This window comes from Rhinopithecus roxellana, chromosome 9, assembly GCF_007565055.1.
Source record: "Rhinopithecus roxellana isolate Shanxi Qingling chromosome 9, ASM756505v1, whole genome shotgun sequence".
In the NCBI taxonomy this organism is placed as follows: domain Eukaryota; kingdom Metazoa; phylum Chordata; class Mammalia; order Primates; family Cercopithecidae; genus Rhinopithecus; species Rhinopithecus roxellana.
The window spans coordinates 49,327,118-49,353,367 of NC_044557.1; the positions used below are offsets into that span (position 1 = coordinate 49,327,118).

Below are 26,250 nucleotides of genomic sequence, written 5' to 3' on the forward strand. Positions count from 1 at the left end.
TGTAGGAAATGAATTCTGTCTATATCTCAAAACAGCCTCACTTACCCATTAGACCCTGTAAGCACAGTGCCTCAGGTCCACAATACTTTCAGATGCTCAGGAAAATGTTTCCTTTTAAAATAAGAACAAAAAAGAAAAAAATAGGTTTTGGTCAAGAAAAATGTTTAAATATATAATATTAAGATATTTATCTTTATGTCAGTGTAGGTATAAATGCGTGTTTACGAAAAAGGAACCCCCCAAGGCGAAACGCCATAGGACCTACGAAAGTCATAATGCTGGCTGGCCTCAAAATGTCCTTGCTATTAAACTATTTTCAATGATTCCTAGGTATGCCAGATGCCAAGTTTTCTTGGCCAGCCGGGGAACTTCTCATATCTTTGGAAGAAATTATCTTTCTCATACTAGATTCTTCTGAGAAAAGTGATTTATTGGGAGTTTTGTTTATTTCAACTCAATATGTACTCAACTTAGGACGTCTCCTCACCCACGTTAATTTTTTAAAGAGAAGGAAAGTAGAAGGAGAAGATGAACACTTCATCTGAGGTTCTGCCAGCCTACGAGGAAATGCAATCCTCCAGGCTCGCCCGAGCGTGGGCTGCGGGCAGGGGACTGTGGCGCCGCTGTCTCGTTTTATTCCACGGTGGTGCAGCAGAGGGCGCGTGGCTCTCAGCGCTCAGTGCTGCGCGCTCCCCTGCGCCTCTAGGATCGTATCCCTATTTGCCCCAAGGTCATAGCTCCTAACCCAGCTTGCCAGCCCCAGGCCGGGGACACCAGAAACGGAGCCCTTCGCGCTGGAGACCCCGGCGCGGGTGGGGTGGGAGGGCTCCAGGGCCAGGAGACAGATCACAATGGGCACAGGGGATGAAAGGTGCCGGGGGTCCGGGTCTCGAGCAGTCCCTGCCGCCGCCAGACTCCGCGCCCTGGAGGGGGATGGGGTGCGCGTAGACGCTCTGCGGCCCGGGTCGGACGGAGGAGCCCAGGAGCCACCGCAGCCGCCGCGAGCCCAGAGATCCGAGCTTCGCTGCCGGCCCAGGACACCAGGGCCCGGACGCGGGCCGAGGGGAGCCGGGCGGCGGGAGAGGAGCCCCGGAGCCCCGCTGAGCGCCCGCCGAGAGGGCGTTTTCCCCGCCCCCGGAGCCTAGCCCACCCGGCCCGCCCCGAGCCCGGGGAGATCACCTCCGCCCGTCACCTCCTCCCCTTGTCGCCTAGGTCCACCCAGGCCCCCTCCCCCGGGCCGCTCCCGAGCACGAAGTTGGCGGGAGCCTATAAAAGCCGGTGCCGGCACGACCCGCGGACAAACAGTGCAGGCGCCTGAGCCGCTGCTGCTAGACCTGTGCCGATTCCTGTCCAGCCCCGACCGCCGGCGCGATCATGTCCCATCACTGGGGATACGGCAAGCACAACGGTGAGTGCCGGCGGTGGCCGGCGCGGCGGCCCCCAGATCCCGGATCCCCGAGCCTGGATGCCGGCCCGGGGCCCACAGCACCCGCACATGCTGTTTACCGCTGCCACGGGGAGCGCTGGATGCTCAGGTGCGCCCCAGGAGCTCACTCCGCTCGCGGCTCCCCGGCGCCAGGGATGCCCCCCTTGCCCCAGCTGCGAGGCCACTGTCGAGGAATCACCGCGTCCGCCCGAGGCGCGCAGGGCCCGAGGGAGGAGAGGCACAGCCCTGGCCGGGGGACCCGAGGACAGTCCCTCCAGGGTCCCGACCTGGGGATCATTTTAACCGGACCTAGGTGGAGGCGGGGAAGGGTTGTAACGGAAAATTCTAGTTGTTTATCGCAGAGAAATTAAGAGACTCCCCTTCCCCCTTCCCCTCACCTCAGTCCACCCCCCCAAACACCCCTGCAGTTTCAGCACTACCTGTGGCTAAGGCGCTCAGCACGAACTGTCCCGGGGCATTTTCCAGTGCTGGTTTGAATCCATGGCGCTGATTTCCGAGTTTTCCCTTCGTCTCTCGACTTCTAATGTTAGGGGGTCGGACACCAGGAATCAGGTTTTATCTTGGCCTCAGACCTGGTTCTTCGGAGCCAGCGGAGCAGAGAAGCATGCCTCGGCGCACCTAGCGCATCTTTGGAGGGTGTGGGGCTTCTTAGGTAGTGGGGACCCTGACGGTTAAAGGAGGGGTGGACCCGGGGCCTGGGCAGTGAGGAAAGGATCCGGATCTCCTTGAATGTCTTAAGTGAGCTTGCATATCCCAAAATCCCAACCACAAGCCCTGACATTAGTGTCTGCCCAACTTCACTTGCTGAATTACAGTAAAATGACTTTGAGATAGCTAATATTTATATAGCACTCAGTGATCTAAGAGCTTTACGTATATCGATTCTAATTCTTACAGCGACATCTATGAGGTAAATTTCTAATTATTCCATATTACAAACGGGGAAACTGAGGCACAGATTACGTGTTTTGCCAAAATTTACCCCACTGTTAAGTGGTGCTTCTAAAATTGGAACTGAGCAGATAGGCTCCGGAATGATTGTTCTTCTCTAGGGGTCTGGGTGTACCTTTCCCTACAATGGGGGATTCACACGTGTTCTTTCCCCCAGGACCTGAGCACTGGCATAAGGACTTCCCCAATGCCAAGGGAGAGCGCCAGTCCCCTGTTGACATCGACACTCATACAGCCAAGTATGACCCTTCCCTGAAGCCCCTGTCTGTTTCCTATGATCAAGCAACTTCTCTGAGGATCCTCAACAATGGTCATTCTTTCAACGTGGAGTTCGATGACTCCCAGGACAAAGCAGGTCAGTGTTTAGAAAATAACTTGTGTATTTTAGACAGTAGCTGTTTTCCGAGCTTAATGGAAGGAGCCAGGAACAGCAGTAGGAACCCTCTTAATAGCACAGTTTGTCTCAGGACTCAAGGATGCTACCCTGATCATTTTCATTAGGTCTCAGATTCTGAGAAGTAGGCTAATTAGTTTGAAGTGTCCCGAGGCCGTTTCTCCTCTGTGAAATCCCTGACTTCTATGTAGGGCATTGAATAACTGCGATATGCCTGTGAAAAGTCACAAAAGGCGCAAAGTCCCCCAGCAATAAAGATCAATCATGATGAGATTTACACTAATTGAACTTTTAAGATTGTAAAATATTTGTCTTCCAGAGCTGATGCGTATCCATTAAAAAGTATATCTTAGTGAGCCTTATCTTCAAGGTAGCAGTGAGAAGAGTAACAAAAAACATGCCAATGTAAAATGCTGAATTTCTTGGAAAATGTTATGGGTATTTCTTAAGACTGGGCTAGTGTGATAAAGATGGCAGCATATTTTGATATCTACTCAGAAATTCATTCCACAAACGAAGATGTTGTAGAGTTGGTGGACATACCTGGCCCATTACTGACAAAACCAATTACCATGTTTATTTGTAATAGAACTGTTTACAGGACGCTCACTGTAGAAAAAAAAAAAAAAAAAGTGCTGCTTTTTTTTTTTTTAATCTCTCTCTCTTTTGAAACAAGAGAACAATCCCATTCAGACATAGTAGCTGCCTTCTTTGCTCAGCAGTTACTTTAATTGCCAGTGCCCTATTTTCCTGAGTGCTTTCCTCTGAAGGTCATTGAATGAAATGGTGCTGCAAACACATTTTGTTTGGTGATGGGAGTGAGGGCAGTGGTGGAGCAAAATGAGAAAGTTTTGGAGTAGTGACCTATGGTACTAATATATTGTATAACATGTAATTATAACCATTTGGGTTGACTATTCTTTGTCAGAAGCTATCCTATATAGTCAGCTTGGTTTTGAAAAAAGAATTCTTCCCTCCTTTCAACTTTCAAAAAATTTGTAAACACCTGGCTTTCTGAAATGGTGAATCTGGAAGACAATTAGATGGGGGATAATGTGGAGATCATCTGAGAAATGTTTTCAACCTACCTGTGCCTGCCTGTGTGCACCCCTCCCCAGTACACACATACATACATGCACACACACACTCACAATCATACTCACACATTCTGACACAGTATGATGATTTATTAGAATCAAGTAAAGGTTGTACATTGAAGACAGTTCAGTGATTCTGCTACATTGCTTTCCCAAGCATTCCTCTCACTCCAAAGGAACAGTGTTATATAATTAAATTAAACAATTTTTTTCTTGTAAAGAATACTGTATATTTAAAACATGACAAGGCCAAAGGTCTCAAGGTATTACACATACAGAAAGGATACTATAACATTTCATGTCTAGTCATTTACAAACTAAAAGAAGTGAGCTACTTTAGTCTGTAGCTATACTTTTTGAAAGAGCCACAATGATGTCATTGTTTTCAATGGATGTAATGTCTACCAAATTTTGTATCTCATTGGATGCTACATAGAAATTGGATACTTTTGAGTCTTTTTTGGAACACTGAAGAAACAAATCTCCAACAAATGAAAGCAGATGAGGTTCCTCACAGTCCTTAGAAAATGGATAGTGAAATAAATTATTCTAGTAATACATATTATTGGAAAGTGGATTTGAACATATGGTCTGGTGGTTATCAGCATAGACTGGGGTCAGAGAGACCTGGAGTTGCGTTCTAGCTCTGCTGACAACTAGCTCAGAGACTTTGGGAGTAATACTGTCTAGGTTTTAGTTGTTTTTAACTGTAAAGTTGGAGTAACAATAGTGTCTGCCACAGTGGAAGGATGAAATGGGACAGTATATGTAAAGCACCTAGCCTAGTGCCTGGCGCATAGAAGTTCCTCAATAAATGGCCTCTGTTGTTGTCACAATTTGAACCCTTCGACCACCTCTGTTAGACAATTGCTGTATATGTTGCACCTGAGATAAGATTTCTGAATAAACTTTTTCTTTAACAGCTTTAAGATTAGTTCCCATCATTGGATGGTATTTTAAAAATTTATTTTATATTTTCCGAAGCATTCTGTTTATCATACTGAATATGTACTTATTTTATGTATGAAGTTATTATATAGTTATATATTTTACCATGAATCTGTTAAACTTTGACGGATTTCTCCATAAGCAGTAACTAATTAGATCTCGCTACATTTTTAGCAGCTATTTCTTGTGGAGAGCAATGCATACATTTTTAAAGAAGTTGGCCATGTTTAGATTGTGAAACAGATGAAAACCATGGCGTTTAGGTAGGAGCTCCCACCCATGTCTTTAGAGACACATGTATTATCCACCTAGTTCTTCTACAAAAAAAAAAAAAAAAAAAAAAAAAAATCATTACTAACACCACTTAAATGCATGGGAAGCTAAGCATCATGAAAGCAGGGTGGAGGCCTGGTCCCTCTCCTGTTTCCCGGAGCCCATGCTGGAAATATCTAAAGTAGAAAGACATAGAAATAGTAGACCCTGACTGCCACTTTGATAAGTGCAGAAAGGAAGTATTCCGAGGAACTATGGAAACGTGAAGGAGGCTTAACAGTCTAACTGTGTAAGACAGGAAAGACTTTCCAGAGTAAATAAGGCTTATGTGGAGGCTTGAAGGATTTTGATGTCTTGGACAAGAGTCCAGGCAAAGGGAGATAGGAAATACCAGGGGACTTAAGAGAGCACAGCATGTGCTCCAGAAAGGCAAGAAGGCATACTAAAAGCAAGGTCAGGAAGGACTTGCCCTCATTTGCATATGAAAGATTCCTTTGTAATTTTGCCTCTCTTTTTCACATTTTCAGTTACTTTGGTTAAACAAGGATGCAGAATATATTAAAATGTCAATATTAAGGGAAAAGACATCTACAGAATAAATTTTTAAAAATTATACCATGTCGGGGCCAGGCATGGTGGCTCACACCTGTAGTCCCAGCACTTTGGAAGGCTGAGGCAGGCAGATCACTTGAGGTCAGGAATTCAAGACCAGCCTGGCCAACAGGGTGAAACCCCGTCTCTACTAAATATACGAAAAAATGAACTGGGTGCTGTGGCATGCGTCTGTAACCGCAGCTACTCAGGAGGCTGAGGCAGGAGAATTTGGATCCTGGGAGGCGGAGGTTGCAGTGAGCCCAGACCACACCACTGCACTCTATCCTGGTGACAGCATGAGACTCCATCTCAAAACAAACAAACAAACAAAACCACACACAAATAAAAAACATGTGGAAAAACTCCCTTTAAACTTTTTTTTTTTTTTAATAAAACAATCCTAGGCTCTCAAAGCCAAAACAAAGAGTAGAGATACTCTAGTTAAACTCACCTAAAATAAACATGAAGAAACTGAAGCCGAAGAGTTTAAATAACTTGCTAAGTCATCTCCTTGCTAGTTTGCTGGAGGGACTAAATAGCAATCACTTAAAAATAGAATTAGAATAAAAATATTTGAAGGATAACCATATTTGACATTTAGTTTGTACATACCACGTTTTAAAAACTGGCATTTTTTTCTGTGCAGTTAAGTCAAAAAGTTTTTTATTTTACTCATTTAGTTTTAAAAAATCAACAGTTTAACATATTTTTGTGTTAGGAATTATTTTTGTGGTGGTAACATTGTTAGATTTCCTATACCTCTTATTTCCTGCATTTCAATGTAGTTCATTTACCTGTCTTCTTTGTCTTAATGAGATTTCAGCCTTCTAGAACTTCTCATAAATTGAGGTTTTCCAATATGCTTTAAATGTTCTCTTATATCCAAACTTAAGTACTTGGGTATCAGGAACTGAGTGGGTTGACTTTACTGCTGATTTAAGCTTGAGAGAATTTTTTAAAATGTGGAGTTAATAGGATTTAACTAGAAGCTTGCGTTAGAGCTCTCATCAATCTTCTAAATTCCTTTGAAAATAAGCCACCTTAAATTCACCTTAAGTTAATGAAAAATTGCTAATCCCTTTCGGTTTTTTAAAAAACTTATTAAATAATAACTCACCCTGCTTGAGATGTTTTATTAATGGCCTTATCTAGGAGAAAAGAATAGTAGTCAAATTATTAACTCCTGCTAACTTATTAACTTTTATTAAGGAGTTTAATACTCTCCTGCTTTATTGCAAAGTTAGGGACAAATTTTGAAAGCCAATGCCAGAATTATTGGGCCAACTCTTATCCAAGTCTTACATCATTTCTGTTTCTTAGAAATTGGAATTTTTAAAATCTGTTTGTTATTTCAAGAAAAGAGTAAAGGAAGCTGGATGAGTTTACCTGTGCTCTTTCTAAGTGACCTATTGTCTGTATGACATAATGGATCTTCATACATGGATCCTGCTTGACTTTCAGAGACTTGCTTTTGAAGCTCTAAAAGTTTTCTTCCACAGCAGTCCTAAGTTAAAAGAAAGCATAGCAACAAACGAAAGGGCTTGTCATGTACACAGTCATGGTGTCAGCAAAACCCTAAATACCTAGAAAATGATCCAACATATTCTAAACACTGTAGTTACTATATTCACATCAAAACAGCTTCTTTCTTACTCCTATATAATTGCCACATAGCTTAAACCACAACTTCTGTTGAATTTCGACTGTGTTTACTCTAGCGAAAGTGACAGCTACACATCTTATTGCTTTAAAACAAATGGAACACGTGTATGTTTTTTATCCCCAGATTTGTCTATATTGGCATGTAGCCCTAGGATTATTGGCTGCTGCCAACAGGCAAAACAGTAATGCATGATTTTAACATTTTCAGGTTATTTATAGAAAAGATAGTCCCCAAAATGACATGTTTTCTGTAGAATTAGTCATTTGCTTCATTAGTAGGAAATCATTTAAATTTTATTTTTAAACTAAAGATTATTGGGACTAGTTTATTTATATTTTGGACTTAAAAGAAACTGTTGACATTCATTAAGGTCTTTAGTCTGTTACTCCAGTGCATCTTAATTTAGTTTAAGTGATTAGGGAGAAAAAATTTAAAAATATTAAATGTTCAGCTTTTAATTTGTATAAGCAATGTGATTCATTTCAATATTGCTAGATCTCTTATTTTTCTCAAAAAGTAATTTATATAATTTCCTCAAATAATATGTATAGGAAGACAGATTATTCTATAACATTACACTTAGTGCTTGTTTTGTGTTATATACAGAGTATATATAATTGATGACAGATCATGAAAATTAAAATTGGTTGGAGCTCTTGATGTTGAGATTTGAATTTAAATTAAATTTGGGAGGTCTTGAAAAAACGTTAGAGTAGAAAACTGTATTTATTCTCCATCCCTCACAAAACACATTTCTGGGGGCACAATAAACCATTGACTCTTTAAAGCGCCACTGCCATGGCTGGATTTTACAGAGAAAAAATATACAGTTAGCAATTTCTGCTATTTTTAAAAATTATTTTTATATTAGAAAATAGATTTCATTTTAAACTGTAACAGTTTAGAAAATGGCATGTAGTCATTTAAATAAATAAGTAGATCCAGAATATACCATAAAGTCCCTAACTTAAACCAAAATATTATCTTTTATTTTTCTCAAATAAAAAGTTTGAGTTTATGACAATTTATTATAACAATGTTTTTGAGGGACTTCATTGACTAAACTCCATGCTAAGAGTTTGCCAGAATTGCTGCCTTCTGTAGCAAGTAAACGTTAAAGATTTAATAACTTTTTCTAGTTACAGTGGGTTTCTAATCTTCATAGCAAAGAGTTTTATTTTAACAGGGGCTAAAACAGGTACCTGGTGAGAGTAGATTAGCACTGAATGTGTTTAATCATTGAGCCCAGAGTACTTTTTCTTTTTTTTTTTTTTTTAGTGTTAGCTGTTAGCAAGCATTGTTTAATAAAAGTTTGCACACACTCTTGCCTAATTCTGAATGTTCTTAGAAACAAATTAAGATGAAATTTTAAGATTTGTAAGAGAAAGAATAAGAATAAGAAATAGCAATAAACTTTATTCTCCTTAAAATGTAAGATCCTGCTATGATTCTTCACTGGGGAGAAAGAAGATACATTTAGAAAACTGGTTATCTCAGATACTTAGTATGGTTTTATTTAGTTAGTTTTACCACTTGGTAGAATTAATGATGTGACAAATGACATTTGCTTCTTATTATCAGCCAGTTGGTTGCTAGCTTTAAAGAGTTATTATAAAGGATTTTTTCAGTATTAATTTATTTCATGAACATATATTTAATTTTTAAGGGTATATTATTATAAAAAAAAGGAATTCTTTCATTCTCTTAAAAAAAAGTCTAGAATTAGAGGCTAATATTTCCTTATAGAATTATCAGGAAACATATTGTCATAATAAGTTGTTTTTGTGTTCCAAGAGATGTGACTTTGTCAGAATACATCCAAATTCATATTTCTTAGCAGATCTGAAACATAACACCATTTATAATTCTTTCTGTTTCCATTCTTACTTTTTTATCCTGGCCTACTGTAAAACAGATCTGGCAGCCAGAGGTTGTATCAGGAACCACAGAAAGACCTCACTGCTTAAATATCTTCAAAGCAGTGTTTCACTTTGAATAGATGAATGGGTGTTGCTGCCATGTAAGCATATTTAGGTGAAGCTCATGAACAAATCTTGTTATACAGAAGTTATCCCTTTGTTCTGCAATGCCAAAGTAAATTTGGACTCATTATTTTATGGAATTATAAAGTAAAGCTAATAAAATACACTTATAGCAACGGATGTTTAATTCCCACTACTAGAAAAATAAAATTTAAATTGTAGAACTAAACTACTTTTAAAAGCTTTTGAATATAATGGTTAAATCCCATTAATACATATAAAGTTAGGTACAGAGTTTCTTGGTGCATGGGAGAAAGAGTGATTTCACACTATTTTAATCCTCTGTCAAGACGCAACTTATTAATTATGTACAGATAGTTTGTAGCCCAAGTATGTGAGTTTTAGTACTGATTTTGCTTAGTGAGGTTATGTTAACGCCAAAATAGTAGAATCATGGAATAGTTATCAAGTTAGAATTTTAAGTTCTTAGAGATAATAGAGCACATTACACTGCATATAGAAGACGATCCATAAATTATTAGTAGAATAGTAAATGATTTAGTGTATCCACTTTACAGATGAGTAAATTAAGGCCAAAGAGGTTTAATAAAAATTTTTGGCTGGGCACGGTGGTTCATGCCTGTAATCCTGGCACTTTAGGAGGCCAAGGTGGATGGATCACTCAAGCTCAGGAGTTCCAGACCAGCCTGGGCAACAAGGCAAGACTCTGCCTCTACTAAAAATATAAAAATTAGCTGGACATGGTAGTGCACGCCTGTAATCCCAGCTACTCGGGAGGCTGAGGCACGAGAATCACTTGAATTCTGCTTGAGGCGGAGGTTGCAGTGAGCTGAGATCGCACCACTGCACTCCAGCCTGGGCAACAGAGCAAGATTTTGTTAAAAAAATAATAATAGCCAGGATGGTCTCGATCTCTTGACCTCGTGATCAGCCCACCTCGGCCTCCCAAAGTTCTGGGATTACAGGTGTGAGCCACCATAATAATAATAATAATTTAAAAATAAATAAATAAATAATAAAAAATTAAGGGGACAAAGCTAGCCAGCAGCAGTGACAGTCCAAATTCTAAAGAATTTGGGAAGCCTATATAAGGATAATTGGATTTTGCAATGTTAAGATCAATGGAATATTTATTTCACAAATTCGGGTGTGTAAGAACTGGTATCAGAATTTAGCAAAGCAGGCTGTATGGCAGCCATCGGGCCTTGGTAGAACAGACAGTCCCACGTTTGCAAGTGTATGTAGCAGACCAATTATTTGGCCAGTAGCTGCATGGGCACTTCCTAAATTATTCACAGAGGAATTATTAGTTTCACTTAAAATTTTCTCTCTCTGGACCTGAATCTATGACTCTAAAACAAATCCAGAAAAAGGAATCAGTATGCTCAGAAAGAAAGATGTGAAAAGCATCCTTTCTCCAGACAACACATGAGGAATAAAAACAGACGAAGTGATTTTGTTCAGCACCGTAGACTAAACTTGACTCTGGATTGAATTTTCAGAGTGAAATGTGATGAAAAGCAAACATTTAGTACTGTAAAACAGAACTAAAGATGGTAATATTTAGACGTGTGTTTCATGTGCGTGTGTGTGTATGAGTGTATGTGTGTATACATATGTATGTATGTGTATGCAGATACATACATATATGTTATATGTATATATGTTTTTAATTATAGTGCTCAAGGGAGGACCCCTGGATGGCACTTACAGACTGATTCAGTTTCACTTTCACTGGGGTTCACGTGATGGGCAAGGTTCTGAGCATAGTGTGGATAAAAAGAAATATACTGCAGAGGTAAGATATACTTTTTTTTTTCTTTCCAGGGAAAAATGTTTATAAGTTGATAGCATTAATTTCAAAAGCTTAATTTGTAAATTCAACTCACACCCAGTGAACCACTTCTTTTACAAAAGACCTTCATATTTGCTTTTTATAACCTTTAATTGTGACATCATACTTAATGCTGCAGAACTTTCTCTACTGTCTCCAACTCCACCATTTGCAAAAAGTAAACAGACTCAAATTAAAGGATCCTGTTTTAACATAAATTTGGATATCAAATGTGTGCCTTCTGTCAAAACTGTACATTTCTTTGTCTTAGAGTTATTGATGAAAACACTTGCTATTATACCAAGTACTCTGTGGATAATTAGAATTAAAATGAAAGGAAAGTTTTGATTTAAAATTATCCGTATTTTCAATTTCCTAAGTAACCTTTACTGTGAGAAAAAGACCATTGGACAAAATCTGTCAGCTTTGATTGTGTAAACCACTCACTTGGCTTTGTCTCTTCGCCTTAGCTTCACTTGGTTCACTGGAACACAAAATATGGGGATTTTGGGAAAGCTGTGCAGCAACCCGATGGACTGGCCGTTCTAGGTATTTTTTTGAAGGTTAGTTGATGGCCCAATTGTTTCTTTTTTTCCTATTTTTAATAAAGAATGACCAGACAGAACATTTGTCACATACAGGACATTCTACAAAGAGCTTAGGAAATGCCTTTGTCCCTGAAATGTTTTCAAGTTTATCTCCTCCTTTCATATCTGCTAGTTGCAGTGGAGATGGAGGACAGAAAGACAATAGGAGAGGTGTTTATCCGGTACTGTTTGGATGTAAATGTGAAGAACATAAAGAGATCAACTTGGGTGACTGCTAGGTGTTTGTTTTCTTTTCATTTAACCTGAGGCTAAACAGTACTATATCATGATAAAGTAAGATCAGGTTCTGAAGAGGGGAAGGACAGTGAATTTCAGGCAACAGTGGGACATAACTGGTTGAGCTGCCCTCTAAACAGCGGTTAAGGGGAATGGAGAAAGGTCTGGACTGGAGATTTATGAGCTCTGATTCATATGTTGAGGTGAAAGCTACAGGTGTCTATGAAATCATCCAAGTGCAGCACGAAGAGGGAGATGAGAAAGCTGCACAGGGAGCAATCCTGAGAAACTGCAAAATGTAAGGCCTTTACAAGGGGACGGATGCAAATTAAACAACTTAAAAGGGGTCAGGCGTGGTGGCTTACACCTGTAATCCCAGCACCTTGGGACACCAAGGCAGGAGGATAGTTTGAGGCTGGGAGCTCAAGACCAGCCTGGGCAACATAGCGCCATTCCATCTCTATAAAATTTTTTAAAAATTAACTGGGCATAAAACAAACAAACAAACAAGCACAACCCAAAATTAGCTGGGCATGGTAGTGTATACCTGCAGTCCCAGCTACTTGGGAGGCCAGGGCAGGAAAATCACTTGAGCCTAGGGGTTTGAGGTTACAGTGAGCTATCATCATGCCACTGCACTACAGGCTGGGTGACAGAGTAAGACTCTGACTCTAAAACACAAGGCAAGAGTTAAGAGAGATTTGGGATGTTGGAAGGCATAGGGAAAGCCAAAGAAGAAAATAATTTTTAAAAAGAAGAGATGACCATGGTGTAAAGTCCTACAAGGAAATCAAGGCAAGTCCTTGAAGAGTATTCTGAAAGTTAGAGGTCACTGGGGACAATTGAGCCAGTGGTTTCAGGAGTACTATCTGAGTGGAAGCCGAGGCAGGCTGAAGATTCGGTGAAAGTAGGCAAGTCTATGGTGTCAGTGTCATCAAGCCAGTACTGATGGGTATCATGTATAAAGTGGAGGATTTGGGCTATTTGGATGTTTTCTAATAGAGCTACCCAAATAAAAATAAAAACTGGTACAGTACCAACTGGGTGATAGTATCTTGCCCTTTATGTTTTTCTTTAGGTTGGCAGTGCTAAACCGGGCCTTCAGAAAGTTGTTGATGTGCTGGACTCCATTAAAACAAAGGTAAATTTGAATTTTCTGCCACCTTCTTAGGGTACTGATTTTCAATACTCCATTGGTTTTAGAAATTTCTTTTGATCAAATTGCACAGTCTCAATGACGTGGTATTTGGATGAGCGGTTAATAAAGGTAGAATATTCCTTAAATATTTAATGTTTCTTTCAACAAAGTTGATCCTAATGCTAGCATAATTCTAAGACTTGTGTTTATTTAATCTTGCTCCCCCATCATTTGAACATCCATATGTAAGAGTCAGAGAATCTTATGACTGCAAGGCGGTTCAAAGGTCCTCTAGTCAAATTATTCACTCATTCACACAGCAGATATTTGTTGAGTATGTACTATGTGCCAGTGGCTTTGCAAACAAGTAGACACAATGGTGAACAAGATAAACAAGGCCCTGTTTCATGGAGATTTCTATTCTATAACCTCTTTGCATTCATTCATCCTGCATTTAAATCCTCTCTACAGCATAGTTGTATTGAGGTCGTTGAGCATCTGTTTAAACACTACAGTCACTTCCCGTAATGGGGAACTTATCACCAGGGGCAGCCCTGGCTTTATAAAGCTGATCCTCACATTGAAACAGCATCTATCCTCTGAAATGCTCACTCTACACCCCTGGCTTGAGCCCCTTGAATTCATAGAATAAACCTGATCTCTCTTCCACATAACCCTACTCTCTCTCGACTCTGTTTTTTCACCTACCTCAAGCTAATTATCTTTAGTTCCCTTTAACTATTCTCATATGACATCATTTTCTCTCTTTGCCACCACCTTGTCACTCTTCCAGTAAATCATTCCTGTTTGCTTGAAAAGTGTAGTGTCCAAAACAGAATGTAGTTATTTGATTCTGCCCTAGAGCGAGAAAATCACCTCCTCGTCAGGGATACCCTGTTTCTGTTATTGCAATCTGAAGTCACCTTATTTTAGTGGCAGCAGTCTCACTTTAAATACTGGGTGTGATCAGTTAATGACTTAATGGAGAATGTAAGGGATCATTTTAGATAAAAGGCCAAGATGAAAAATGGACATGTGAAAATAGTTTTTTGTTTTGTTTTGTTTTGCTAAGACCTGCCACATATTTTCAAGTTGAATGTCTTCTGCTAATTTCTTTTTATTTTGTTTGCCAGTGAATATGGGACCTCTCTTTTAAAAAGTGTTTTTGACCATCAGAGAGGAGTAAACCTATTTGTGTCTCCTGCTTTCCCACCTTCCTCCTACTCTGTCAATGTGACGGTTTGAACCTGCATATTTGCTTTGTTCTAGGGCAAGAGTGCTGACTTCACTAACTTCGATCCTCGTGGTCTCCTTCCTGAATCCTTGGATTATTGGACCTACCCAGGCTCACTGACCACCCCTCCTCTTCAGGAATGTGTGACTTGGATTGTGCTCAAGGAACCCATCAGCGTCAGCAGCGAGCAGGTTGGTTTTCTAATGACAGGTCTGTTTACAGGTGGAGCATTTAGTCAAGGCAGAAGACCTTGGCCTCCAGAGTGAGAGAGACCTGAGATTTAATCCTTCTGCTACTTCTTGCTATGGAAATAGTGCCTTTGACGGTGCTCAGCAAATAAACAGCATTCAGTAAATCTTTGTTGTTATTAGCTATAAACTTACACAGTTTGTTTAGCCTGTAAAATTGAATAGTCATTGTAAAGATTCAATGAGAAAGGTGTCTGTCACCTAATAAATGCTTTTTTTTTTTTTTTTGCCAGTTTTGAGGAAACTGAGGCTGAGAAAAGTGAGAGTTCATATTCAAGGTTACATAGATATCAGTGAATTCCCAGCTTACTACTCACTCACATAAGAGCTTTCTGCAGTTTTATTTATATCAGAATGCACTTCTGAATCCTGACAGGTGAGAGTCATCCCTTGGAGAACACGTATCTGTTAAAACTTACTCCAGGTTGCTTTAGAGGCTTAGAGCAGGTATTCTTACATTTCCAATACAATGTATTGTGTGATGTTCAAGTGATTAATGCAGCTTCTAAGTCACTGATGAGTGGCCACAAAAGTGGATACAAATGAATTTTTCCTAGACTTGTCTCTTAGCACACAGTTGAAATGTAGAAAGTGAACATTCCTTAGGATTCACAAGAGGTTGGATCCTGAATAATTTAAGGAGAGCTTTAGGAGCCAACAATCTTGAAAATGGTAACTATGTGAGTAGTGATAGTGTGATTTAAACCTACAAAAATGCTGAATAATAGAGGTTTAGAGCTGCAATGTGCAATAGAGATTATGTTGTCCAACTTTCTTATTTCACTGGCTTGAATCACATTGATCAACAACAGTCTGAGAAACAGGAAAACTGAAGTGTTTTCCCCTCAGCTACCTTGGGACAGAATCAGGTCTGGGAGGAAGGATTCTATTCCTGTGTCCTCCTTTAGAATATGGACTTATGAATGCTGAAGATGCTTCACATCTTTCTTTAAAGGAAATATATATCTGACTGGAAAATTACTTGTAGCATATCAACATGGGCCTAAAAAGTAGCATGCTTGTCTTGTAGTATGTCACTTGAAGATTGACCTTGTAGTAATAAGATATTTGAGCAAGCTTCTTGAAGTTATAGTGTAAGGAAAGATTATAATGCCACTTTGCTATGTAGATGCAGTGTTTACGTTGTAATTTAAAACATGGAATTTTTTTTCTTCTTTCACTGAGAGCAATCCAACTTTAAAGCAATAGTCTGACATTTAGAGCCATTATAACAAATAGATTTACGGCATATACACACCCATAGGCCAAAATACACATATAGATAAGGGCAGTTGGACCTACTGCATTAATCCCTGTGCCCTGAGTTTGCTCTTTAAAGTTGAAAGTGGTATTAAACAAATAATGTTAATTGCATATATTGGCAAAATACCAATAGGGCTATTTTTCTTGTCCTATAACATGGAGTCTGGAGGGAGGCTCATGCTCAGCTCAGGAAGCTAGGGCTCCAGGTCCTCCTCTGTCTGATTCCCTTGACTTGGCCTTGCCCATCTTCAGGTGAGGACTTCATCCTCAAGGTAGTTGCAATAGCATTTTGAGCATCACATCTGGATACAACCACTTCTTGAGGAGGAAATGAATACCTCTTCCATTGGCTCCCTAGGAGCAGAGAAGCTTTTCCCTGAAGGCCCCTAGCAAACCTTTCACTTCTCACTGGCTAGAATTGCGTTTCTTACTTAGTCCCTAACCAGGGAACGTGATCATTTCGGCCTGTGGGTGTGTATACACCATAAATCCATTTGCTATAATGGCTCTAAATGTCAGACTATTGCTTTAAAGTTGGATTGCTCTCAGTGAAAGAAGAAAAAAAATTCCATGTTTTAAATTATAACGTAAACACTGCATCTACAAAACAGAGTGGCATTATAATCTTTCCTTACACTACAACTTCATTACCCTACTGAGGCTTACAGGGAGAAGGCAGATGTCTGTTAATGAGGAAGTATGGGGGTGGGGGGTGTGGATTTTAGGTAAGCAGTATAAACGGGTCTGCTAATTCTGCTACCTTTATTTTCTATATTCAGGCTCTGTCTCTGTGATGCTAAAATAATGAGTCAAGTTAACTAATGTGATGAGTGTAATTTAATTGGTGCAGTGAGGAACAGAAATCGGTTATATTGGTTTGATCAAAAGTTTGACCTGATTACACTTTATGAACAGACTCTCTTTCAGATTGCTGGAATTCTGTTGCAATGAGTCAACCCTATATATCCTTAGAATGCTCCCTAGCATTTAGTAACCATAGCTGTACATGCTATGTGCATGGAAGGTGGCTTTATGGGAGTGATTGAGAGACTATTACCGGACAAAAGAAATCAGGTTAAAGGCTGTTGATTCCTGGGCTGCTGTATTACTGCCCAAACCACCCTTTTTCATTTGGATCAAGTCTTGGTTAGAGGGAGGAAAGTAGCACTTTTTAAGAACCTTGAAGCAGTGGGAGACTGTTTAATGGCTTCCTGTATCTCAGTGGTGGCCAGTAAACTGAAAGAAGCTTACAAGGGAATAAAAATCAGCCAGTGACAAGGGGTTCTAATGTTAAATGCATATATTGGCAAAATACCAATAGGGCTATGTAGGGTGATTAGCATTCACAATTGTTCACTAAAATGCTGTTTTTAAAACAGGGAAGTAGAAAGGTTGAGTGCAACTCCATAGCATGAGATAAATTGAGCTAGTTAAGGCAAATCAGTCTGGGCAAATTCATTTTTGTGTTTTTGTGTATTTGGAGATGCCAGCTCGTCACTCAGCCCATAGAGCTTACAGGTCCTGACCACTTGACCTAATTGTACAGATGTAATAGTTTGTCTTCCCTGGGGCAGAAAACAAACTTTAATTTGAAACCAAAATTGTTATTATTTTGCATCTAAAGGTATGAGTTTATAGACTTTTGAGATTAAATTTTAAAATTAAAAGGTCACTGAAAATTTCCTTTAAAAATGGCCCCAATGAATTTGTGTATTTTGTATAAATGGGTTTGTTATATTAAAGCATGCATACATAATCTATATGTGATTATGTATTTATTAGGAATCAAATTGAATTTTGACCTTTGATGCACAGCACTGTGAATGTTGGGGAATGTAATTTTTGTTTGTTTTTGTTTCTGCTTTTTGAGACAGAGCCTCGCTCTGTTGCCTAGGCTGGAGTGCAGTGGCGCAGTCTCAGCTCATTGCAATCTCTGCCTCCAGGGTTTAAATGATTCTCGTGCTTTAGCCTCCCGAGTAGCTGAGATTATAGGTGTGCCACCACGCCTGGCTAATTTTTTCTTTTTTTTTTTTTTTTTTTTTTTTTTTAGTAGAGACAGGGTTTTGCCATGCTGGCCAGGCTGGTCTCAAATTGCTGACCTCAAGTGATCCATCTGCCTCAGCCTTCCAAAGTGCTGGGATTACAGGCATGAGCCACTGTGCCTGGCAGGGGAATGTATTTAAAGATACAACACAAGCATATAACTGAATACTACTGTGAAACGTTAATTATCAATGTTTTATTGTGTCTTTTAGATATTGAAATTCCGTAAACTTAACTTCAATGGGGAGGGTGAACCTGAAGAACTGATGGTGGACAACTGGCGCCCGGCTCAGCCACTCAAGAACAGGCAAATCAAAGCTTCTTTCAAATAAGATGGTCCCATAGCCTGTATCCAAATAATGAATCTTCCGGTGTTTCCCTTTAGCTAAGCACAGATCTGCCTTGGTGATTTGGACCCTGATTGCTTTGTGTCTGGTTTTCGAGACGCTTCATCTCTTACTTGATAGGCTTACTAATAAAATGTGAAGACTAGATCAATTGTCATGCTTGACACAACTGCTGTGGCTGGTTGGTGCTTTGTTTATGGTAGTAGTTTTTCTGTAACACAGAATATAGGATAAGAAATAAGAATAAAGTACTTTGACTTTGTTCACAGCATGTATGGTGATGAACACTCAATTGTTCACTAAAATGCTGCTTTTAAAACATGGGAAAGTAGAATGATTGAGTGCAAATCCATAGCACATGATAAATTGATCTAGTTAAGGCAAATCAGGTAGAATAGTCATGATTCTATGTAATGTAAACCAGAAAAAATAAATGTTCATGATTCTAAGATGTTATATTAAAGAAAAACTTTAAAAATTATTTAGTAAAGCTATCTTAAATATGATTTATGTTGTAATTTAGTGACTTTTGAATTACTGAGATGTAAATGAAGTATTATCTGTAAAAATTGTTATAATTAGAGTTGTGATACAGAGTATATTTCAATTCAGACAATATATCATAACTTAATAAATATTGTATTTTAGATATATTCTCTAATAAAATTCAGAATTCTATTCTGGGTTATTTTATTGTGGACTGAGTAGTGGGTAATACAGTAATGGAGGAACAAATGTCTACTTTTACAATTCATAATTCCTTATTAATAATGAGCCATCATAATTGGCTTACTGATAATTGAAGAAGTCTCCATAAAAGGAAAACTCTGGAGGTCATTTACTTATTACGCCAAGTACCGTTTTAAGTGCTTTCTGAGCATTCATGTGATCTTCATGACAATCCTATGAAGATTAATTCTGCAAGAGAAATGATTACACTAAAAGTAGCAAGGTAGAGAAGGGGGAAGAGTCTGCACACTGAATCAATATAAGCCCCTTGGGAATAAAATAAATAAAAGTTCATTTTATTAAAAAAGGGAATTCAATTGATACCCAGAAGTGATATAATAATTTGAATTTTAAAAAGAGAAATTAAGCTGAGCATGGTGGCTCACTCTGGTAATCCCAGTACTTTGGGAGGCTGAGGCAGGATGATTGCTTTAGGCTGGCAGTTTGAGACCAGCCTAGGCAACATAGTGAGGCCTTGTCTCTATAAAAAATGTAAAAATTATTCGACCGTGGTGTTGCATACCTGTAGTCCTAACTACTTGGGAGTCTCGTGCACAAGGATCACATGAGCCCAGGCGTTCAAGTCTGTAGTAAGCTATGATTGCACCGCTGTACTCCAGTCTTGGTGACAGAGTGAGACCCTGTCTCTAAAGAAACACACAAACAAACAAAAAAGATGAATTATACAACTATAACAGACAGGAAAGAGTGAATAAATGAAAGAAAAATCTCTTACTATTATACCTTTCTGGATTTAGCTCTGTGCTTGACCATGGAGTCTTTGACTAATGAGTTATTCTGGAAAACGAAATAGAACACATATCAGGTTCTACACGTCAGGGAATAAAAACTCGTTGCTTTAGATAGAAAATTTCCTAAAATCACCTTAGATCTTCACCTAACTCAAGCTTACAAAGATTTTATTCTATGTTTTCTACCAAATCATAGGTCTAAGAGCCAATTTGAGTTAACTTTTTTATATGGTATGAGGTAAGGATTTAAGTTCAGTTTTTTGGTCTGAGGATCCAACTTTCCTAGCACCATTTGTAGAAAAGACTATCCTTTCCCCACTGAATTGTTTTGGTAACTTTGTAGATCAAGTAACCAAAACAACTTACTTTCTCACCTGTTTTCCTAAAGAATTGTACTGAGTTTGATTATTTGTTTTGAATCCCAGCTCTTCTCAACCTCTCTGATCCTGGGTATATATTGAAAGTGACACCCAGGATTGTTGCTTTTTTTTTTCTCTTTGAGATAGGATCTCACTCTGTGGCCCAGGCTGGACTACAACAGCATGATGGTACGATCTCAGCTCACTGCAACCTCTTCCTCCAGGGCTCAAGTGATCCTCCTGCCTCAGCCTCCCCAGTAGCTGGGACCACAGGTGTGCACCACTACACCTGGCTATTTTTTTGTGTTTTTAGTAGAGCCAGGGTCTCACCATGTTACCCAGGCTGGATTGTTGTGCTTTATTTGCTACAGCTCATCTCATCTTCCTTGGGACCACCCTCGTCTCCAATCCCCACTCAGTGTCGGCAGGGCGGCTGGCAATTAAAACTTGTCAGTAAAGGACATCTCAGTTTGTTCAGGTTTCAGCAGTCTTTTTTCGGGTTTTTATTCTCCACTCATACCAGCCCACACAGATGGTGTCTGGGTGACAGAGGAGAGGGCCCAGGATCTGTATAATGCCCCCTAGATCCTTGCTGGCCTCTGTTGTGGGGTGGCCTAGGCTGGCCCTGGCTCCATCTGTGTCTGCTGACGTTTGGTCTGTTCCATCTGGTTTTTGGAAGTACTAATAGCAGAAGGCTTATCCCCACCATTGCCTCTAGTTGCAAAGTCTAAAGCTCTTCATTTATGACCCTGGGGAAGGGTCCAGGTGAATCTTGTTTCCAGAAAGAAACAGTAAAAGGGAAGCCTCTGTCATACAGAAAGAATCACACAGAGGCAACCTATCTTCTGATGAAGAGCCAGTTTCCTTGCTTTTCCTTATCACCCAAATTGGACCCTTAAAGAATAAGGACAAAGAAGGACATTAGTATCTGACATCTTTGCTTAATTCTTCTCTCCCCGTCTTCACACAGGGTCAGAAAAGGTTGGTTTGTCCTTCCCTGTATGGCGGCAGATTCTCTTGTACCCTGTTCCTTTCTGAAAGTAGCATTCACCTGGTGCCTTCCCCAGAGTCATAATAGCATACAAAATGCACAGAAAGAAAAATTGGTTTTACAATAGGAGAAGGGCCATCAGAAAATATTTCAAAATTAGGACCCACGTTACACTTAGCAATATGCTGCTGCCAAAGACTCAGTGAGATTTCTTTAGTCCACTTGGTAAAATCTAGAAGTTCAACTTGTGTTTCTCTCCTGTCTCCATCTCCTCTCCGCCCCGACCTCTGCCTCTAATATAAGTAATCTATATGCCCCTGACATCCACCTCTACTGTAAGTAATCTATAGTGCTTCCATGTTTAACAAAAGGTAGCATCATTACTTTTATTTTTTAAATTTTTTATTTTTTATTTCAATAGATTTTTGGGGAACAGGTGGTGTTTGGTTACATGAATAAATTCTTTAGTGATGATTTCTGAGATTTTGGTGCATCTATCACCTGAGCAGTGTACACTGTACCCAATATTCAGTATTTTATCCCTCACCACTGCATCCATGCCAACATCTATTATTTTTTTATCTTTTGATTATGGCCATTCTCGCAGGAGTGAGGTGGTATTACATTGTGGTTTTGATTTGTATTCCCTGATAATTAGCGATGTTGAGCATTTTTCCATATGCTTACTAGTCATTTGTAATTCCTCTTTTGAGAATTGTCTATTCATGTCCTTAGCCCACTTTTTGATGGGATTATTTATTTTTTTCTTGCTGATTTGTTTGAGCTCTTTGTAGATTCTGGATATTAGTCCTTTGTCAGATGTATAGATTGTGAAGGTTTTCTCCCACTGTGTGGGTTGTCTGTTAACTCTGCTGATTATTTCTTTTGCTGTGCAGAAGCTTTTTAGTTTAATTGAGTCCTACCTATTTACCTTTGTTTTTGTTGCATTTGCTTTTGGGTTCTTGGTCATGAAGTCTTTACCTAAGCCAATGTCTACCAGGGTTTTTCATGTTATCTTCTACAATCTTTATGATTTCAAGTATTAGATTAAGTATTTGATCCATCTTGAGTTCATTTTTGTATAGGGTGAGAGATGAGGTTCCCATTTCATTCGTTTACGTGTGGCTTGCCAAGTATCCCTGCACCATTTGTTGAATAGGATGTCCTTTCCCAACTTTATGTTTTTGTTCACTTTGTCAAAGATCAGTTGGCTGTAAGTATTTGGCTTTATTTCTATGTTCTCTAGTCAGTTCCATTGGTCTATGGGCCTATTTTTATATTAGTACCAAGCTATTTTGGTGACTATGGCCTTATAGCATAGTTTGAAGTCAGGTAATGTGATGTCTCCAGATTTATTCTTTTTGCTTAGTCTTGCTTTGGCTATGTGGGCTCTTTTTTGGTTCCATATGCATTGTAGGTCCTTTTGTTTTTCTAGATTTGTGAAGAGTGATGGTGGTATTTTGATGGGAATTGCATTGAATTTGTAGATTGCTTTTGGCAGTATGGTCATTTTCACACTATTGATTCTACCCTTCCGTGAGCATGGGATGTATTTCCATTTGTTTGTGTCATCTATGATTTCTTTCAGCAGTGTTTTGTAGTTTTCCTTGTAGAGGTCTTTCATGTCCTTGGTTAGGTACATTCCTAAGTTTTGTTTTTGCTTTTTTATTTGTTTGTTTTGCAGCTATTGTGAAAGGGGTTGAGATCACAATCTGATTCTCAGCTTGGTCGCTGTTAGTGTATAGCAGAGCTACTGATTTGTGTTCATTAATCTTGCATTCTGAATCCCTTTGTCAGTTCTAGGAGCTTTTTGGAGGTGTCTTTAGGGTTTTTTAGGTATACGATCATATCATCAGCAAACAATGACAGTTTGACTTCCCCTTTACCAGTTAGAATGCCCTTTATTCCTTTCTCTAGTCTGATTGTTCTGGTGAGGACTTCCAGTACTAAGTTTAATAGAAGTGATGAAAGTGGGCATCCTTGTCTTGTTCCAGTTCTCAGGGGGAAAGCTTTCAATGTTTCCTCATCCAGTGTAATATTGGCTGTGGGTGTATCATAGACGGCTTTTATTACCTAAAGGTATGTCCCTTCTATGCTGATTTTGCTGAGGGTTTTAATAATAAAGCAATGCTGGATTTTGTCAAATACTTTTTCTGTGTCTATTGAGATAATCATATGATTTTTGTTTTAAATTCTGTTTATGTGGTGTATCAAATTTATTGACTTATGTATGTTAAGCCATCCCTGCATCTCTGGTATGAAACCCAGATTATGGTGGATTATCTTTTTGATATGCTGTTAGATTTGGTTCATTAGTATTCTGTGGAGGAGTTTTGCATCTACGTTCATCAGTAATATTGGTCTGTAGTTTCCTTTTTTTGTTATGTCCTTTCCTGGTTTTGGTATTAGGATGATACTGGCTTCACAGAATGATTTAAGGATTCCCTCTTTCTATATCTTTTGGAATAGTGTCAATAAGATTGGTACCAATTCTTCTTTGAATGTCTGGTAGAATACAGCTGTAAATCTATCTGGTCCTGGATTTTTTTTTGTTGGCAATTTTTTTATTACCATTCCAATCTTGCTGCTTGTTATTGGTCAGATCAGAGTTTGCATTTCTTCCTGGGTTAACCTAGGAGGGTTGTATATTTCCAGGAATTTATCCATCTCCTCTAGGTTTTCTAGTTTATGCATGTAAAGTTGTTCATAGTAGCCTTGAATAATAATCTTTTGTATCAGTTGTAATATCTGCCATTTTGTTTGTAATTGAGCTTATTTGGATCTACTCTCTTCTTTTCTTAGTTAATCTCACTAATGATCTATCAATTTTATTTATCTTTTCACAGAACCGGTTTTCTGTTTCATTTATCTTTTGCATTTTTTTTTTATTTTTTTTTTTTTGTTTGTTTCAATTTCATTTTGTTCTGCTCTGATCTTGGTTATTTCTTTTCTCTGCTGGGTTTGGATTTGGATTGTTTCTCCAGTTCCATGAAGTGTGACCTTAGATTGTCTATTTGTGCTCTTTCGGACTTTTTGATGTGGGTATTTAGTGCTATGAACTTTCCTCTTAGCACTGCTTTGGCTGCATCCCAGAGATTTTGATAGGCTGTGTCACTATTATCATTCAGTTCAAAGAATTTTTTAGTTTCTTGATTTCACTGTTGACTGAATGATTATTCAGGAGCAGGTTATTTAATTTCCGTGTATTTGTGTGGTTTTGATGGTTCTTTTTGGAGCTGATTTCCATTGTTATTCCACTGTGGTCTGAGAGAGTACTTGATAGAATTTCAATTTTCTTAAATTTACTGAGACTTGTTCTGTGGCCTATCATATGGTCTATCTTGAGGAGTGTTCCCTGTGCTGATGGATATAATGTATATTCTGCAGTTGTTGGGTAGAATGTTCTTTAAGTATCTGTTAAGTCCATTCTGTATAGGACATAGTTTAAGTCCATTGTTTCTTTGTTGACTTTCTATCTTGATGACCTATCTAGCACTGTCAGTGGAGTCCCCCGCTATTATTGTGTTGCTGTTTAACTCATTCCTTAGATCTAGTAGTAATTACTTTATAAATTTTGGAGCTCCAGTGTTAGGTGCATATATATTTGGAATTGTGATATTTTCCTGTTGGACTGGTCCTTTTATCATCAAATGATGCCCCTCTTTGTCTTTTTTATCTGCTGTTGCTTTAAAGCTTGTTTTATCTGGTATAAGAATAGCTACTTCTGCTAGCTTTTGGTATTCATTTACATGGAATATCTTTTTCCACCACTGTACCTTAAGTTTATATGACTTCTTATGTATTAGGTGAGTCTCCTGAAGACAGGAGAAACTTGGTTGGTGAATTCTCATCCATTCTGCCATTCCCTATCTTTTAAGTGGAGCATTTAGAAAATTTACACTCAATGTTAGTATTGAGTTATGAGGTACTATTCTATTCATCAAGCTATTTCTTGCCCTCATTGGTTTTTTTTCTTATTGTGTTATTGATATATAAGTCTTGTGTGATTTATGCTTTAAGGAGATTCTACTTTTGTGTATTTTTAAGGATGTGTTTCACAGCTTAGAGCTTCTTTTAGTAGTTCTTGTAGTGCTGGCTTGGTAGTGGCAAATTCTCTCAGCATTTGTTTGTCTGGAAAAGACTATCTTTCCTTCATTTATGAAGATTAGTTTTGCTGGATACAAAATTCTTGACTGATAATTGTTTTGTTTAAGGAGGCTAAAGGTAGCACCCAATCTCTTCTAGTTTGTAGGGTTTCTGCTGAGGGATCTGCTGTTAATCTGAAAGGTTTTCCTTTATAGGTTACCTGATGCTTTTACCTCACAGCTCTTAAGATTCGTTCCTTTGTCTTGACTTTAGGTAACCTGATGGTTATGAGTCTAAGTGATTATCTTTTTGTGATACATTTCCCAGGTGTTCTTTGAGTTTCTTGTATTTGGATGTCTAGATCTCTAGCAAGGCTGGGAAAGTTTTCCTTAATTTTTCCCTCAAATATGTTTTCCAAACTTTTAACTTTCTCTTCTTCCTGGGGAACACCAATTATTCTTAGGTTTGGATGTTTAACATAGTCTCAAACTTCTTGGAGGCTTTGTTCATTAAAGTATTTTTTCTTTGTCTTTGATGGACTGGGTTTATTGGAAAGCCTTCTCTTCAAGCTCTGAAGTTCTTTCTTCTGCTTGTTCGATTCTATTGCTGAGACTTTTCAGTGCATGTTGCATTTCTCTAAGTGTGTCCTTGATTTCCAGAAGTTGTGATTGTTTTTTAATTATACTATCTATTTCACTGAAGAATTTTCCTTTCATATCCTGTATCATGTTTTTGATTTCTTTAAGTTGGACTTCACCTTTCTCTGATGCCTTCTTGATTAACTTAATAATAAACCTTCTGAATTATCTTTCTGGCAATTTGGAGATTTTGTCTCAATTTGGATCCATTGCTGGTCATCTGCTATGATATTTTGGGGGTGTTAAAAGTCCTTATTTTGTTCTTTTGTTCTATTATCAGAATTGTTTTTCTGGTTCCTTCTCATTTGGGTAGACTATATCAGAGGGAAGATCTGGGATTCAAGGCCTGCTGTTCAGATTCTTTTGTCCCACGGGGTGCTTCCTTGATGTGGTG

At 38.8% G+C, this 26,250-nt stretch overlaps 1 protein-coding gene across 1 annotated transcript; it reads left to right on the forward strand.

Annotated features, from left to right (window-relative positions):
- Window positions 1-862: 862 nt before the first annotated feature.
- Window positions 863-18,979, forward strand: CA2 (carbonic anhydrase 2). Its single transcript, XM_010381756.2, has 7 exons — window positions 863-1,408; window positions 2,556-2,753; window positions 11,050-11,168; window positions 11,675-11,767; window positions 13,107-13,169; window positions 14,436-14,591; window positions 18,167-18,979. The coding sequence occupies exons 1-7, from the start codon at window positions 1,375-1,377 to the stop codon at window positions 18,284-18,286; spliced, it is 783 nt and encodes a 260-aa protein (XP_010380058.2). The 5' UTR covers window positions 863-1,374; the 3' UTR covers window positions 18,287-18,979.
- The last annotated feature ends 7,271 nt before the right edge of the window (window positions 18,980-26,250 follow it).

Excerpts from the sequence above, each read along its gene's own strand:
- CA2 (XM_010381756.2), top strand. The coding sequence starts at position 1,375 with ATGTCCCATCACTGGGGATACGGCAAGCACAACG. Across the intron at positions 2,754-11,049 it reads TGACTCCCAGGACAAAGCAG|TGCTCAAGGGAGGACCCCTG; the intron begins GTCAGTGTTTAG and ends TTTTAATTATAG. Across the intron at positions 11,768-13,106 it reads TTCTAGGTATTTTTTTGAAG|GTTGGCAGTGCTAAACCGGG; the intron begins GTTAGTTGATGG and ends GTTTTTCTTTAG.